General features: G+C 41.7%; 1 protein-coding gene across 1 annotated transcript in view; it reads left to right on the forward strand.

Moving 5' to 3' along the window:
* The first annotated feature begins 2,425 nt into the window (after window positions 1-2,425).
* iffo1a (intermediate filament family orphan 1a) overlaps window positions 2,426-18,942 on the forward strand; it is a 26,723-nt gene continuing 10,206 nt past the window's right edge. The window contains exons 1-2 of the mRNA XM_050034573.1: window positions 2,426-3,454; window positions 18,549-18,609. Of these exons, the coding sequence (XP_049890530.1) occupies window positions 2,472-3,454; window positions 18,549-18,609 (1,044 nt within the window). The 5' untranslated portion in view covers window positions 2,426-2,471. The remainder of the gene's footprint in view (window positions 3,455-18,548; window positions 18,610-18,942) is intronic.

An 18,942-nucleotide genomic window follows, 5' to 3' on the forward strand; every position in this document is an offset into this window, starting at 1 on the left:
GTTATTAGGTTTAGGGGGCAAACACTTTTTCACACAGGGCCATGTAGCTTTGGATTTTTTTCTTCCTCATTAAGAAAACCCTTCATTTAAAAACTGTATTTTGTGTTTACTTGTGTTATCTTTGACTAATGTTTAAATTTGTTTGATGATCTGAAACATTTAAGTGTGGAAAACATGCAAAAAAGTAAGAAATCAGGAAGGGGGCAAACACTTTTTCACACCACTGTATAGGGTGGTGCAAAGAACAACAATTTAAAGGTGCAGCTCAGATAAGTTACATGTTGCCTGCTTTTATTTTGGCATTACCCAGTTGCAAAGAATTTCTTGCAAACCTATGTTTTTATTATTGAGAATATTGATGAGAGTTTTATCTTGCTTTGAAGGACTGTGTTGTTTGGTCTTGGGGACACGATACATGGATGCCAGGTATCTTTTTTTTATTACATAAATTATTATTCAGTTACAAATAGATAGGGATGCATGATAGTGTCAACACGTCATCGGAATCAGCTAACATGCTTTTTCTTATATGCACAATGAATGAATATTACATAGATTAAAAAATATTGTATTTAATGTCTCCATCTGCTGGTGGGCCATCATGATGACAGTATGCATGCATGATATGACGTTACTACAGTACACTACAGAAGAGACTTGACCACTAAAATTAGGTAGGGGGAAAAGTGTATAAAGATATCAGTATTGGTTATCAGTCAAATGAGTTGTTAAATAATGTCATATTGGATATTGTCAGAAAATCTAATATCAACTGTACAGAGAATCTCACCTTTTATTTTAGTTATTTTCAAAAGGAAGACTTTTTGACACACTTCCATTTAAAAATGGTTTCAAGTTTAAAGTTGTTTTCATTCCTTTAGGGGTAAATCTGACTGATAATAATTTTATAATATAGTGAAACCGCAACATTTTCTGGGACAGCTATCGTACTGTGAAAATCTCATTCCGATGCAAACCTACTTGAAAGATTAGAGCTTTTAAAGAAGTGAAATTTAAGATCGGTCCAAAATGTTTTGGATATTTCACATTAAAAAAAGATGAGAAATAGTTTCTATATTATGTTTACAAAAGGAGCAGATAGTATAAGTGTTTGTTAACTTAGCAATAAGACTGTTATTAACTTATCATAGGACGAGGTGGCTGTGGTGTGACTTTGCTTTTTTATGATTTTTTTTATTTATTTATTTTAACTTCTAACTAACCTAACCTTGATGCCACAAATATTCTTTTTCTTTGAGCCTCTTTGAGTGACTTGGGCAAAATCTCTCCTCTCTCCACCATAAGTTATTAGATTTCAATAACTTACCGCTGATGTTTAAAAGTTAAAAGCTTAAGACAAAATCCTGAAGTTGAAAAAAGCCTTGGTTTTTAACTTTTGTCATGCATGTTTGTGCAAATGGTTTATTTTTTGCAAAATTTTAAATGAGACATAAAGAATAAAGTGATTTTGATAAAATATCATTTTTAATTCAGATTTGTTTGTTTTGTTTTGTTTTGTTTGCTTGTTTTGCTTTTTTTATGTTTTGGGGTTTTTTGTGTATGTTTTTTCTGACAGAAGTGTTCCGGACCGTTAGAAATTGAAGCGATAGGGAGATAGGGAATCATAATTTCTGTTTTTACAGTTTCTGGGTATGATAAATGGTGTAGTCTTGCCTTTCAAAGCATGCCTTCTTTCCTCTAAAATTGGTGGTAAAAAAAACAACTAAAATCGTTTCAAGTTGTATGACTGCGTTAACAAAAAAAAAAGTCCCGTAAACCATAAATCCATGCCCCTCCCTTTGTTTGCGGCTTTAGGCACAGATGCACTTCTACTCTGGTCACTACGGTACCAGAGACTGCCCGGTGCTCCTGTGTTACCGTCAGTACGGTATGTGAACGCCGCAGTCAGTCACTTGTGTTTATCCCTGAGCTCTGCTGCACCGCTGCTCGACACTCTGCTGCTCAGACTCTAATCACGTCATTATCTGGTGCAAAAGTTAGTGTGTTCCTCTCTGACTGCCAGGTACGGTGCTTATATTTTCATTACTGCTGCAAAATATCTCCGTAGCGCTTTATTCTAAGGCTTAGAATAAACAGTTTATGGTCTTGCGCGTCGCCTCCTTGACTAGAATTTAGTCCTGCGTAAAAGTAACATCACATTTTGCTGCAGCGACCAGCTTTGTGTCTGCGAGTTTAGAGGCGCCTTGCTGTTTTTATTCCCTATACGCAGCACCATACGGCAATATTCTACTGGAAGTTTGTTGTTTTGATGCGGCTATTAGGCCCGTAAAGCATCCTTTCAACCGCATCATCAGAGTTCAGCCCACAACTCCTCTGCGTAAAGGTGATCATCGGGTGACACCACGAGGAGGACTCAAAAACGAGGCAGTTGGGCCTGATTCAGGTGCGGGACTATACTCGAGTTTTATACGAAATTACTTGCTGAGTTGAATATATAGAAGTCTGGGTTCATGCCGGATTTCGAGCACTTCAGATTTTCCTATTCGAGCATGAATCCGGTCCTGGGGGAGAGTGGCTTCCTGGCTCCGCAGCAGCATCAGCACCAGATGACGGGCCAGACCGACTCCGCCATCCCGGAGCCAGGCTACTTCCTGGGGGACCACGGCGGGTTCGGGCCTGATGGGTTGTCTGGGCTGGACCTGGGAGCCCTGCCGCCGTCGGGCCTTGCTTACCTGCACCTAAGCACCCCCTTGCACCGCGTGCCCCCGGCGGCCACAGCGCTGCGCAACGACTTGGGATCCAACATCAGCGTCCTGAAGACTCTGAACCTGCGCTTCCGCTGCTTTTTAGCCAAAGTGCACGAGCTGGAGCGCAGGAACAAGGTGCTGGAGAAGCAGCTGCAGCAGGCTCTTGAAGGTAACTGCGGAGAGGATGGACACCCGAAGCCGCAGACCAAAGACATGGGGGTCCAGACCGGATTTATTGGACCCATTCCAGCCAGACCGAACCTCATCCCGCTCCACAACGCCAACAACTCGGCCTACCTCCCCGGCGGCCTCCTCTCTCCCACCCTGAACCCCCCTCCTCTTTTTGACAACAAATACCTGCTGGGGAATAACCTCAACCCGAGCCAAGTCTCCACGGATTCAAACTCCAACCTCACCACCTCTGGTTTCTCCATCAGCCCGGCGCTGAGTCCCATCGACCCGTCCAAAACCATCAACAACATCAACGAGAAATACGCTTCTAACACCGGGACGAACACCGACAACATCCCCCCTCCTCCTCCGCGCTTCCTCCCCGGGACGATCTGGTCCTTCAACCACACCCGCCGGTTCGGGACCGGGAGGGAGTCATGCGTCACGGGCCCCGGGGTCTCCTGGACGCACCCGGACGGTGTCGGAGTCCAGATCGACACCATCACACCTGAGATCAGGGCTCTGTACAACGTGCTGGCCAAGGTGAAGAGAGAAAGAGACGAGTACAAGAGAAGGTAAGGGTTGTTTACACTTTGATTGTAGTGTTTCTTTAAAATTTTGACATGGCTGAATAGTTTGAATTATTAATTCTCATGCAGACATTTTAGTATTTAACTGGCTGGTTTCTGATGCAGTGAGTTACTACAGTGATTTTGTGTTTCCTGCAGAGATCTGATCTTGTTAGGGACTGTTCTTTACTTGTCAGAGAAGGAGGGTGGCTGGGGTGTGACTTATTCTTTTTGTTATATATTTTTTTATTTATTTTGAAGCTCCCCGAAGCGACAAATACTTTTTTTTTGAGCCTCCCTGAGTGACATGGGAAATGTCACTATTTTAAGTTCAGATTTGGTTGTGTGTTTTTTTCTGACGGGAGTGTTTGTTGCACATGATGTGTCACAGGCCTGTTGGAAATGTGAAAATCTGATGCTGATTTCTGTTTTTACAGTTATGGTAGGGGTGGGAATCAGCAGAGGACCCACAATGAGATATTATCACGATACTTAGGTCACAATACGATATTATTGGAATATTGCAATAAATAATATTGTGATTTATTAAATTTTTTCCAACTGCAAATTATTTCCTTCAAGGAAAACTTTGTCAACATCAGTTTTACCTCAGTAGATAAAGTTTTCAGTCTGTTCATCTGACTTTAATCATTTTTATTGCAGCAAAGTGCAATGCAAAGCAGACAGACTGACCAACACTGTCATGAGGCCTGTCAGAAATGCGGCATAGACCTGACAAACTGAACTGTGTGCAGATTTAACGCACTCTGTGAGGCCAGATTAAGCGCATGAGCAAAACAATTCCCATACAGGTATCCCGCTAACTGAATGGCAACAACAATGTTAGAGGCGTTGTCTGTTACAACCACAATCCCCCATTCTTGTGCTGCATTTTGCAGGAGGTCTGCAGTGTTTGCTCCAGTGTGACTCTCCATCTTTGTTTTGATGAACTTCCTGCCAAATGCTGCTGACTGAGACCTCTGCTGACCTCATGAGGGAAAAAGTATCAGCCCCATCTAGTGGATTGAAAAGTCAATTGATTTTATTATTCTCGTACCAAATGTTGTATTAAAATGTGCATTTGCAAAAATTAATAATGTATATAATAAAAGATCAATACTTGGCATCTGTGTATCGATACTATGCTGTATCGATTTGTTTGTTTAGTACAGACACCTTACAGCAAGAGGATTTTGGGTATGAACGTGTCAGCTGGTTGGGGTCCTCCTGCGTGGAATTTGCATGTTTTCTCTGGGTACTCCAGCTTCCTCCTACAGATCAAAGACTTCCAGGTTAGGTTAAAACTCTAATTTGCCTGTAGGTGTGAATGTGAGCATGAATGGTTGTCTGTCTCTAAATGTCAGCCCTGTGATAGTCTGGTGACCTGTCCAGGGTGCTCCCCCACCTCTTGCCCAGTGTCAGCTGAGATAGGCTCCAGCCCCCCATGACCCTGGACAGGATAAGCGGTTACAGATAATGGAATTTGTAACAAGAAACTGATATCTTGGTAAGAGAGACATGGTATGTATTTGATATGTGCTGCTGTGTCAAACAGGCATGAAGGCTGTGTTTTCTACAGGAAGAGGCAACAAACCAAAGTGTCAGATTGCATTATGATGATCATTATCTGGAAGTCATAATATTATACTGGGTGGTTTGTTGCATAGAGGAAGAAGACTGTGGAAATGCAGGTTTAAGGGGGTTGTAAAAGATGAAAGCATTATGCAGGACATGCTCAGGCCTCCCAGCTCAGCTCCTTTACTGGAAATGACTTTGACCACCAGTCTGACTAAGAAGTATTGACTTGTATTGGATGGCAGCATCAAGCAGAGAGTGTACTGTCATTGTCAGGCTTTGATGTTAGTCTGTAAGATTAGATATTGATCCCACACAGGGAAACTGAAAGTCTCACAGCAGTAACAGGACGTACAAAAAAACATACAGTATGTGTACTACTAGCCTTAAACACACTATATGTACTAGGGGTGGGAATCACCGGAGGATCCATGATATGATATTATCATGACATTTAAGTCACAATACAATATTATTGTGATTTTAATATGTTTCTGAGTATTGTGATAAGAAAAATTGTGGTCCTTTTTTTCAACTGTGAATTATGTCCCCAAAGGAAAACTTTGTCAACATCTTTTTTTATCTAAGAAGATACATTTTTCAAGCTGTTTATCTCACCCCAGCCATTTGTTTTGCAGCAGCAAAATGTATCTAGTGGACTGAAAAAGCAACTGATTGGAGTAGGCTACCTAAAGTTTAATCTGTATTGGTCAAATTAATCTTGGCACTGTGTGATGGTACAATATTGCCACACAAAAATATCACAATACTATGCTGTATCGATTTAATGAGTGAAATTTGAATTTTTTTGTAGAGCTGCTTGCAGCGCATTCTTTAGCTCAGTCAGTCACCCCGCTTCCTCTCTCTCTGTCTGTTCATCTGACTGCAAATGACACAAACTAGCTAGCAACCTCCGCCTCATTCTCCTGTGCAGGAGACTATTCACTGGAAGGACAGCAGGCAAAAGCACCAGTTGAATTCAGCCAGTGCAAACCCCAGCATCAGAGTTTACAGCGGGCTGGATCTAATCTGTGTAATGGCAGCAACAGAAAGAAATTTCTATCACCTTGAACCAGTCTGGCCATTCTCCTCTGACCTCTGGCATCAACAAGGCATTTTCACTTTTCAGACCATCCTCTGTAAACCCTAGAGATGGTTGTGTGTGAAAATCCCAGTAGATCAGCAGTCTTAGCCTGGTTCCAGACCATAGACCCCGCCCACTCAACTGAGTAGGCTTGCATTACTGGTCTGGCATACTTCAGTGAATTTGCGATTTATCTCGTCCAAATGATGGATGGACCAATGAACGCCGGGGGTCTAGCGATTAGCCACTCAGCGCCACGCTGATGTCAAGCTGTACGCCGATGGGTAACCGGTAAGGATAGCAACAATGGCGACCGCTACAGATCCTACAGACCACATTAACGATGCTATCGAGGTATTTCGCCACTACTCGCGTTAATGGAGGACCAAATTAAGGAAGCTGCTAAACTGGATTTAACGGCGATGCAGCTGGGCGTGCACGACAACAGAGACATTTTAAACGGGCAATGCTCGCTTGTTTTCGGCACCCCCGAGGCATGGATACTAATGACGTCAGATTCTGGGTGAGTGGTTGATCTCTACTGATTGGTTAGGGAAAAATCAAATTCCCTCCCCCTTGTAAATCGCCTTCGATGGAAGCCATGTCAGACTGAAGGTTCTGGGAGCTTCAGTCTGATACTCAGGCTACAGCAGTCTCTGAAATACTCAGACAAGCCCATCTGGCACCAACAACCATGCCACGTTCAAAGTTGCTTAAATGACCTTTCCTCCCCATTCTGATGCTTGGTTTGAACTTCAGCAGGTCGTCTTTACCATGCCTACATGCCTGAATGCATCAAGCTGCTGCCACGTGATTGGCTGATTAGCTATTAGCGTTAACGAGCAGTTGGACAGGTGTACCCAATAAAGTGGCCCTAGAGTGTATGTAAATATAAATAATAAAATAAAATAAAAATAAAAATGTGCATTATGCTACAATGTTTAACACTAGTACTGAAGATATTAAGAATAAAAAATATGTGCTGAGTCTGTAAATGTCACTAAACGTCACTTCTGTTTTACAGCAGGATCTTACATGATGAAGAGCATGTAAAAGAGACAAAAGCCAAAGAAAACATTGTAGCTTGAGCAGGGCAAGGTGTTTTAAATTAACATGTTAATTTACAGAGTCTGTGTTGCTTTTAAGCTGAGGAATTAGTCTATGACACGTAACCTCTATTTTGTCTGTGAAGGGTTTTGCCCAGCATGCAGCTCCTGTCGTTTTCAGCATTGATCTGTTTCACGCTCGGACACTGACACACATTAACACAGTCTCCCACTGCTGCTGCTTTCTGCTAAGAATCACTGACCTCACTAATTTGTGCTTCAGCCTGCTGAGGAAGGATGCTGCTGCAAGACAAACCTTCAGTCACATCGATTTCAGAACCAGCAGGATGTTTTACTGAACAGCAACAACTCTCTCTCTGACCTGTGTTGCTGTGCCTGCCACTTAAATTTTAGTGCTGCACTAATGTACATTCCAGTTTTACATGTTTGAAAGCTATTAAAGTGAACTTGAGATAGAAACAGATCAGATGTTTCCTCCAATTAAGCAGTATTTTTAATACATCCTGCTTTCTTAATGTGAATTCCTTCCACAACAAAATGACTTAGAAGTGTAAAACAAATGTGCATCAGTTAAAGAGGGACAGGCTGTTTTATTCAGTGAGAGATGAGGAGGGATGGGACTTGACTTTAATGTTTGCAGATTTTATTTCACTTTGCAAAGAGTTTGCAACACTGTAGAATATTTTGTGGGACCTCTGCACCTGATGACGAACCAGCCACTTGAAACACACTGTTTGTAACTGTGATAAAGTAGATATTTGTCTCTTAATTAGGCCACGCTTCTCCAGTCTGCATGTCAAAGTATCCTTGGCAAGAGACTGCACCCCAAACTGCTCTCAATGGCTGTTCCATTGGTATGTGGGTGCGTATGAATGGTTACTGAGCTGCAGGGGGCATCATGTATGGTAGCCTCGGCCACCAGTGTGTGACTGTGTGTAACAAGTAACGTTAAAGCACTTACTCGGAAGACTAGAAAGGTGCTATACAAGTGCAGTCCATTTACCATTAAAATAAAACAAAACAAAACAAAAAAAAAAGACCTGAGGAAAGATCCTCCAATCACAGAGCTTAATTTTGTTGTATGCTCTACTTGCAATGAGATCAAGTTAAAAGTCCCTCTACAGACATTTTCAAGTGCAAAGCAGACGTATCAGCAATTGTAGTTATGTCTATGTTGTTGTTAGCTTGTAGGCTAACAGGCAGTGGGTGACACAGCTTTACTGGTTGTCAAACATGCAATAATAGTAATAACTTATTTAATTATTTTCCCAAAGGAAAACTTTGTGAACATTAGTTTTACCTCATACGATACAGTTTTCAGTCTGTTCATCTGACTTTAATCATTTTTATTGCAGCAGAATGTAATGCATAGTAGACATAAAACCTGTCAGAAATGCTGCATACACCTGACAAACTGAACTGTTGGCAGATTTAACACTCTCTACGAGGCCAGATTAAGGGCATGAGCAAATTACTTCACATGCAGTATACCGCTAACTGAATGGCAGCACCCATGTTAGATACCTTGTCTGTTACAACCACAAACTCTTGTGCTGCATTTTGCAGGAGGTCTGCAGCGTTTGCTCCAGTGTGACTTTCGTGTACTGCTCTAGTTTGGAGAACGTGAGACAGCAGTCACCAGTTCTCTGTGAGATAATGTGCCGTTAAAGTCACATATGAATCTTCTGACCTTGAAGTCCAGGTGTCACAAGTTAATGCCACCCTTCCTGCTGTACTCAGGTTCCTCAATTTAATGTGTCACTGCTCTGTAGAGCTTGGGTACGACTGTCAGTGAAAAAACATTGGGACGGAGTCACATACCTGGGTTCCAGTGTTTTTTGTATGTAACAAAGCCTTTGTTTTCAACAACACTGTATGGACGCAGATCTTTGCACATGAAGTAGGTGATGGACTGTGTTATTTTCTTCGCACTCTCAGGGTTGGATGGTAGTTTTGTCAAGCTAAGTGTGTCCAATGTTGTTTGATTTTTCGGCAGAGCAGGTTTAGCGTTAGCTTGGCTGTTAGCAGCTAACACTATCTCTGGATGGTGGAGTGTGAGGTGAGCCCTCATGTTCGCAGTATTCCCAGAGTATTTTATTCTCATATGACACTGCTTGTAAATCGCATGTATCATATCCAAGTCCTTCTTTCCTTCCATGTTAAAAAATCCAAAATAAGTCCAGACGTTTGATTTAAACACAAGCCATGTTTCCATCAGTCTGTTTAGATGCGCATCTAGAAGTATTGCATCGGAAAATTATGATGGAAACGCTAAAATTCGAATGAAAATCCCCTGATTCGCACAAACTAAAATACGCTCGCTTTAGCCGGGTTTTGGTTGATTCGAAAAAATGTTGATTCTCAAAACGGGGGATGGAAACAGTTATGTTTGAATTAAGTCTGACGTAGCACACCTCTCTCCATGGTGATATCCACACTCCGGGTCGGGAAGGCGGTAATGCCAAGGTGGTTGCCAACCGCCTGAAAACGTAGAAGAAGAAGAATGCGAGACTTGTTTTGTTTGCGGTTCTGCGGAAAACTCGCGCGAGTTCGTAGTTTTCACCAAAGTCCATACATTTAATGGAAACACGCAGGATTTGTATTTCTTTTAATGCGCATTTCCCAATGATTTGAATCACTTTTGGATGGAAACATAGCTACAGACGTATTTCTGATTTCTTTCACCATCTTTGTTTTGATGAACGTCCTGTCAAATGCCGCTGACAGAGACCTCAGCTGACCTCACCAGGAAAAAAAAATATCAGCACCATTTAATTGACTGAAAAAGCAATTGATTTTATTATTCTATTAACAAAAGTTGCTTTAAAATGTTTATTTGCAACCCCCTCTCAGGTTGCTAAAACCCCTTAATTCACAAGAAGATAAAAGCAACTTCATTGTCCCTGATTGTAGAGTTGTGTTTCTGTATATGTAGGCCTATAACTTCCCAGAACCAGCAGCTGCTCCCACATCATAAATACAAACTGTCTTCCATTAATGTCAAAGGAGCAGAGCTTTGATTTTGCTGGGACTGTGAATGTTTGGCTGTCTGTTTGTCTGGGGGGATGAAGTGTCAGGGGAAAAGGTTAACATGAGCTGTTGTTTTTATTTTCACACTGCTGTTTCCCATCTTCCCTTCTTTTCTTTCTTGGTTCTCCTCGTTGTATCTCTTTCCATCTTTCTCTTCCTCATCTTCTTCCTCTTTCTTCCCCTCCTCCTCTCAGCTGAGTTTTCTCCTGGTACCTGCAATGCAGCACTGGCCTGTGACCGCTTACAGTGATGTCACCCTGTCTGCCATCTCTCCCTTCTGTCTCCTCTCCATTTTATTTTTTACCCTCTGCCTCCCTCTCAGTGTCTCTATGCTTTTATCTCTCTCTCTGTCTCGATCTCTTCTCACGTTTCCCTTTCCATTTTTATGTTCTCTCCCTCTCTCTGTTTTGTTGTTGCCATCCAGCTCTGCCCTTCTGCCTGTTCCTCCCCCTCTGTCCCATGTGAGCCCCTGCAGCGTCAGCCAGGCGCTGACATCATTAACATCATCACTATCATCTTCATCCCCAAACCCCAGGACTCCAATAAACCCTCTTGCTCTCTCAGTTCTTTTCACTTCAATGTGGCTTCATTATCACGTTGTTTTTAAATCAAAAAACATGCGAAAGCATAAGCACTACATGGCCAAAACTATGTGCACATCACACCCATATGTGATTGCTGAATATGCGATTCCAAAACCATATACATAAATCTGCTGCAATAACAACAGTCACTCCTCTGGGAAGGTTTCCTATCAGATGCAGGGATTTGCTCCCATTCAGCCACAAGAGCATGAGTGAGGTGCAGCACTGATGTTGGGTGATAAAGTCTCAACATGTCACCACAAAGTTGGATACACACTGTCGTCCAAAATAAGTAAGTATGAGTTCTCATCACTGGAATTAAGAATGTAATCCAATCAGGAAAACCAACTAAATCTGTGTCCACATACTTTTGGCCCTCTTGTGTTTATACACACACTTGAGTTGTCTTTAAAGGCTTAAATGCTCACTCACAAATGTCATCTATCTCACCTTGCCAACATCACCTCATAATAGATGCACTGTGAGGTTGCAGTGAGTCATATTGTGTGTGCGTGCCTGTGTGTGTGTGTGTGTGTGTGTGTGTGTGTAGTGAGAGATAAAAGTAGAAAGCAACAGCATCTCCTTGTAGATACAAAGAGGCCACCCAGGCTGAGAGCTTACGCTGCTACCACCAACGTCCTGTGGTATTAAAGGGAACATGTTGCTTCTTTTGGCCGAGTAACTGTGGTTCATGTCTTTACTAACTTTACATCACTGCTGGTTATTTTCAAAAACATATCAGATGTTTTTGGGTTTCCTCCCTTTCAGGCAGCCACTGGTTATAATGACTAATGTGTAATAGTGTAAATATGCAATATTATTCTTTAACAGCTCCTCTTTTTTGTAACATTCAGATTCGACAGTTGGCTGCAACATCTTTCAAAGGTTCTGTATGCAACGTTCAGAGTGTTAATGTAGCAGCAAACCACCATTTACTTTATAAAGATAAAGTGGAGTTATAGCGCCCTGGGCAGAGAATAAGCAATGACTGAATAATAAAGATGGACTATGGATCTCTGCTTCCTCCCATTGTACATAAAAGAAGCAAAAATATGCAGGATACGGCTGCTGCCATCTTGTGCTGGTGACGCCATTCGGAGCCAAAATCTGCACAGTGGCGATCTCTGTGATATTGAGGTCCCGCTAGAGATGCAGCGATATTAGGGTATACCATGATATGAAAACTGAAGGTTATCATACCCTTAGTGATGGCCAAATGAAGCATCATGAAGCATTTTCTTTATTTTATAAGCCCACTAGATGGCGCTCTTGGTTTAAAGAGAGAGACTTAAAGAATGGCAATTCAGTGTGCTTTCAACTTTTTGTTGAAGAAATAGCGCCATCTAGTGGGCTCATAAGATGAAGAAAATACTTCATGAGGCTTCATTTGGCCATCACTACATACCCTGTACATTTGCTTATGTATGATGTTTAAAAAATAAAACATACATTCTTCCATTTAAAAAAAACAGTTTCAAGTTTCAGTAGGGGTAATAAAACATTTGTTCAACCATAAAGAACCCTTCCTTTTCCTTCCTTGAGGCATCATTCTGATAAAATAATAATACCATGAAACCACAAGATTTTCTGACTGTTAAAAATCTCATACCATTGCTACCCTTGTTCCCGCCCATACACCCGACCACGAGCAGCACCATTGATCACGAGCACAGCGATAGGCTCACACACAGCTGTCAGTCATGTCGCCAAACCTCTGTTTTATAGCATCAAATAACAAATGAATTTAAACTTGAACACTTGAACATACATCAGCGTGATAAGAACTTCCTTAAATGGCAGAAACTAACTTTGGGAAAGAATTTTCTGAAGTGTACTTTGAGTTTTTAGCTTGGCCCATGTCCCATCAGCTGACATGGAGGGGGCAGGATTTACCACCTATTCTGCAGCCAGCCTCGAGGGGGCAATAGAGATGTTTTGGCTTCTCATTTTGGCTTTCACGCTGTCCTTCTTATTATACACTTGGGAATGAAGTCGTGCTATGGTTTGTTTTGGTGAGCTGATCCGGCTGCATGTTATGGCCGTTTTCCATTAGCATGCTTAGCCACACCTGAGTCAAACCATGCTGTGTTGATTTGTGTTTCCTTCGTCAGTTTAAACATGCCAAGCTGTGCTGGGTAGAGTTTAGATCAGGCCCAAAAAATCCAGCCTTACCCCACCCGAGCCCGTGCATATTGCATCTGAGCCCGTCCTGGCCCGTCCCTTTAACTGTAATTATGAGCCCGAGCCCAGTTTAAACCCGACATTTTTTTAAGGATATGAACGTGGACATTGAAGGCTGACTCTCGTCTTTCTTTCCATGGCAAGCCTTGGTCATGTGCCTCTTAAGTGTCGAGGTCCCCGTCTTTTTTCTGTCATATACCAGCATCGTGCTGCACTCGGTACACTCTACGAAGCCAACACACACGTTGTCACTGTCGACTACTCACATGTGCACAGCCAGTGGCGCCGTCAAGGGGGTGCTCCTAACTGAATCTTTTGGAGTTTGGAGTTTAGTTTGTACTGAAGATATCAGCTTTGTTTTACTGTTTCATGTTCATATTCAGTGGTGTAGGAGTCGTGTTAAGTTACTGCTGATGAAAAATCAAGATTTCCTTATTGTGCTGCTTCACAATAAAAGCTTTTACATAACAAAATAACGGTGGACTTGTATTGTGAAGAACTTATAGGAAATTAAATGTATTTATCACTAAATTAGTGGAACTTTGTTAGCCTGTGGTATCAGTACACTTGTTTTTATTGAAGAAACAGTCACAGTGAGATGTTAGGTGAGGAGCCGCAGACAACAGGCTCTTGCTGACCTCTGCAAACAGCTCACCTCCAACAGGTAAACTTCGTTTACCTGCTGTGCTGTGTCATGGAAAAATACTGGCAGCAAAATAACAAGGGACTTAAGCTGTGGATTAGCCTGCTGCTTTAAAGTGTCATCACTCAAGACAAGCTGCCATCAGTTAAAAACGCACCTTCAAGCAGGCAGCCTGTTGTAATGGAGATGTATATCCCTGCCGTCCTGGGCTGACGTGCCAAACCAAACCAAGTCAAGCCAAGCTGGCATGTCTGTGCACAAAGTATGCGCATGTATGCATCCCACTGGCTAGCTCATTGCTGTCACTTAGCACTGCACTCACACAGCGGTTAACATTGATATCAGGTTGGCATTGTCATGGAAGCACAGCGGCCACCGTCCAGTTCCCCCCCTGGGTAGAACTGTCAGCACTGTTGCCGTTGTTTAGCACTGTTTATGGAATTAGCACTGTTAGCTGCTAGCCGCTGGCTCAGCCACCTCCATGCTGAAAACTGTGTGCAGACAACTGATACACTTTAAATTTTGCATCAAGCCCCTTTAAAGGAATAGTTGACATTTTGGGGAAAGTGCTTTGGTATTTTATGTTAATCATTTTTGACGAGACTTTGATGACAAGATCAGCACTACTATAATGTCTGAGAGTGGTGACTGTTTGCAAGAAGGTGAAAAGAGTCTATGTTGAACCACTTCTTTCAGAGAAAGTCATACCTGGCTATTGGTATGAGGCAGGACAGGAGGTAGTGTTACAGAGGGCAGTTTGAGTGTACGTCAGTGTTCCTGTGACGTCCTCGTTTGCTGACATCACAGTTCATGAGTGCAGTGCAGCAGCCGGTCTCCTATGACAGGACAAATGTCAGATAAAAAACACAAGGGTAAGCGTAATTTATGTTTATTATTCAGATAAACGCTTTGCTACATTTTTAACAAGCTTTTGCCTCATCCAGCAGTTGTGCCATCATCAGTTATACAGACAGCCCAGCTTCTGTGCCCAGTCGAACTTAATAACACCCAGCAGCCTCACTGCAGAGCCACGTGTTGAGACTGACAAACAGATGAGAACGACAACGACATCAGCTCTCTCACTGTGACACCCTCTTCTCTGCTGTCTCTCTTTAGGCTCCATCACATCTGTGTCAGAGTATCTCTTTGTGTGGCTCTGAAATTAAACCAAATTGGATTTTACCCCCCTCATATGTTACATAGACGTTTCACTCAATGCATGTAACCTATTTGACTTGTGTTTTCAACACTGAAATTGTTGGGACTTGTCCCTGTTGACATAGAGGTCATCATCCAGAGACATGGTGTCATAATTTCAGTTCTCCAGCAGCTCCAGCTTAGCAGTGATAGCGTGAAGGACAAAAAGGACAAAAAATGGAAAGAAGCCAAACCAGCTTAGATGATTCATTGATGGTACTTAAGAAAATGCACCAATTCAGTCAAAAGCCAGAGGCACAAACAGGTGTGAAGCATTTTGGTACAAGTAGAAGAGGCAGCAGGAAACAAAACAATTCAATAGATGAAAAATAGTGGAGCATAAGATGAAATGTTTGGTGCGAGGGTGGCACCAGTGTAAAGGGTGTTGTTGCATTAATCAAAGGGGATTTCTTTGTACAGCAGCCATTTTAGGACATTTCAGACTCAGCTTGTCAGGCTCAGCTCAACACTGTCTGACTTTGCTTAGCTTGCTTCAGTTTATGCTGAACTTTGTCAGTCTCAGCTGTACTGTGCTCTACTTTGAGCTGAATTTTAATGTTAGCATGCTATCATGCTAAGTCAAAGTCATTGTAAAGCAACGTTTATACTTCTGTGGTGAATCAGCACTGTACTATACGGTCCAAGCTCTGTGTAGATGCAAACTTTTTTTATTTCTTTTTTATTTTATTTATTTATTTATTTTTTAATGCTTGTATGTCCCCTTGGCTCATTCTGTGTCCCCTCTCTAAATTTGGAGGGTTTTTTTTTGTTTGTTTTTTCTCAGCAGCAGTTTGTAACTGGCGGAGTGGATAATTGATCTTCCAAGCCATTTAGAGCTGATCAGGTCAAAGAGGAGCAGCTGCTGCAAGTGAATACAAACTCTTAGACCCAGCAGTGGGAACAGTTAAATTTCACCCTCAGTGCGCCTGGCGTTCTTCTGCTCCATCCTTGCCCTGAGTATACTCCGACAGTGTGGTGCTATAAATGACCAAATGTATATATATTCCAATAGCACTCCTAATGAATGGTCCAGCTCCAAAACTAAAAAAAATCTATTTGATGGCAGCAGATGTTCTAACGATGGCGGACCGCCACAAATAAATTAATGTGTGGAAAACCCTGGAGCTTTTATTTGCTTTTATGTCACAGCTAAAAAACAATAAATTGTGAAGTCACTAAAGCCTCCACAATAGAATAGAATGCCTTTATTGTCACTATACGCATGTACAATGAGATTAAAAGCAGCTCCAGTACCAGTGCAAGCAGTGTAAAAATATACAAGAATATACAATATGGACAAAGGATAAATAGTGCAAAAAGAGGGGGGTGGGGGTGTAAGGGGGGGGCATATCTGGTGATGGTCGCCGATATCCAAAAGTGTCTGGCGGGTGTACTGAATGTTCGCAGAACCGAAGAAGTACAAAAACGACAAAAAAGAGCACTGAAGAGGAGAGCCATGAGCCGCTGCGACCATGCGCGCCGCCATCTTGGAATGCAAAATAGCATTTGAAGTCTTGTGGGTGATTTATGTCATAAGCTTGTGCTGATAAAGTAGCCTGTTGTATATGTGTGGGAAAAAACGTGTCTAGCATTAGACAAATGTTTTGTTTGTGAACCTTGAGTTATAATGGAGGCAAATTTTGTGACCTTACCTTTGGTAAATGTTGCTGTTGTCCCTGGCTTCATATGAGTAGAGGAACTGTCTGCTAGCTATTAGGCTAATTAATGCTATGTAAAATGTCATAGGCTTATGCTAATAACATTACCATGTTGTGTATGTGGGGAAGATGTGTCTGTAAACCTTGTAAGTTATAATGAAGCCGAATTTTGTCGGCTTGTTAAATGTTGTTGCTGTTGAGCCATCTTTTATGTGTGTTTTGTGTGTGTTAGTGTAATCAGTGAAACTTTACTGCACTTCACAGAAACACAGCACAGTAAGCATACTAGCATTTTGGAGGTGTAATTGCAGAGCAGCACTGACACACCACCACACAAGTATAAATTCTCATAATGGTGTAGGTTACTTATGTAGGCTATTGCATAGAGGGAAAGTCAGGGCATCACCAAAGTATTGATATGCGAAGTCGATATGTCGGATTAGTATCATGCAAATACTGACCACATTAAATACATTATTTGTCAATATAAAATTAAGTGTTTTTCACTCTCAGTTACGTTCATTCAGTCACAGCTGCTCTGTTTTCAGTGCCACGGCAATCTCTGTCCTCATGTTGTCTTATGTAAAAATGATTCTTACAAGTTTCACGCTGTGAGGTATAATTTTAAATATGGAGAGAGTACTGGTATTGGATTAGTATTCTGCATAATCAGAGAGCTTGAGTTGAGCCATTGGAATTGGTATCGAGCGAAAAATTTTGATTGGTGCTCAGGTTGTCAGCGATACTGTATCATATTCATATATTCAGTGATTAACGATCCAATATTAAAGGCCTTTATTTTGACATTCCCAAAGAACGCCTTTTCCATCCAAGCACATCTTCCTAAACATACATTAAGCTAGTAGTAAATTAGTTACTCATGAGAATATGTTAAGTAAAAAGGGTAGGTATAATCAGCTTCAGCCTACTCCTGTTCACTCTGTATTATTTGTTTTTCCTTTCAATTTAATGCCTTGATGTTATTTATTCTTTATTGCGTGCATTGTTCTTGGAATATTGTTAACAAGGACCAAAATAAGTTACCACTAACTAACACTCAAACAGTGCTAGTGGCCTAGCACCAGGCAGATAATGGCAAGCTGCCAAGAAAAAGATGATGAAGATATTTCCAAATCCAAATAGTATTATGGCAGACTTTGTGACATCAGCAAATGTTGTGTCATTGGCCAAAGACTAACTTGGTACTATGATGAAACTTGTGATGTCCACTAGTAATTATTGCATCCCTACACCAGAGTAATTAGGATTCAGTCTCTGGACCAAGAGTGTTTAAACCAAATGTCATTCCAGTCCCAGATACATTCCCATCAGTTGTTACGGAGATATTTTAGTCTGGATAGAAACGCTGGAGAGACCCATCAATCGACCCGTTGCCTTTTTATGTGTTACACTGCTAATGTGGCTAAAAACAGAAGTGGTATCTTTTGTCACTGTCACTCTGCGTGTGTTATTTTTTAATATTTCTATGAGCTCATATTTGTGTTTTTCCCTGAGAATGATCACATTATATCAGAGGGACAATCATTCAGAAAAAGAGTAGCATTTCAGAACGCACGTAGTCCTACGCTTTATTTACCCCTTCATTGTTACAGCATGCTCTTTGTGCTGTTCGTGCTCAACGTGCACACTGCATGGTCTCTGCTTATGTAACACCTGCTGAGTAATGTAGGAGGTGCCTTGATGCTGCTGCACAGTGTGGGTCAGTCAGGTACTCGTGGTGGGTTTTGCCTTAAAGCTGCAGAGAGGAAGATCAGGAGTTAACACAGGCTGAAGATCAGGCCACGATTACGTGGGGCCAGCATGACAACCAGATTATTGTTGCTTCGCTTATTGGTGTGAAGTCAGCTGAAAGATAACAATATGAAAGATGACACACAGAAAATAAATGAACAAGGAGAGTGAAGTTTGACTTCATATTCGCTGACAAGTGTGCTGAAAACACCTGTGCTACTGGGCGCAGGTTGTTTCAGCGTTTGGAGCAATCTGTATGTTTTGTGAACTGATTTGTCTGCGTAATTCTCTGTATAATTACATTCCTCCTGTCTGTGTGTGTTTTGTAGATGGGAGGAAGAGTACACAGCCAGAATGGACCTGCAGGAGAAGGTGGCTGAACTCGAGGAGGTAAAGTGACATTAAAAATATCATCAAACTGCTTCACTTCAGAACTTCATTACGATCTTCTCACTTTTTCTTACGATCAGCTTTTGATTGTTGCCACATTTTCCTGTCTACAAAATCCTCTTCATCCTCTCTAGCTCTTCTGAACCAATCTCAGCTATTTTTCCTTAAAGCATAATAAATGATCCAAGGGATAAGAACGCTTTGTGACAGGAAGCATCAGGCTTTCTCAATCAATCAATCAATCAATTTTATTTATAAAGCCCATTATCACAAATCACAATTTGCCTCACAGGGCTTTACAGCATGCGACATCCCTCTGTCCTTATGACCCTC

Source organism: Epinephelus moara, chromosome 22, assembly GCF_006386435.1.
Source record: "Epinephelus moara isolate mb chromosome 22, YSFRI_EMoa_1.0, whole genome shotgun sequence".
Lineage (NCBI taxonomy): Eukaryota > Metazoa > Chordata > Actinopteri > Perciformes > Serranidae > Epinephelus > Epinephelus moara.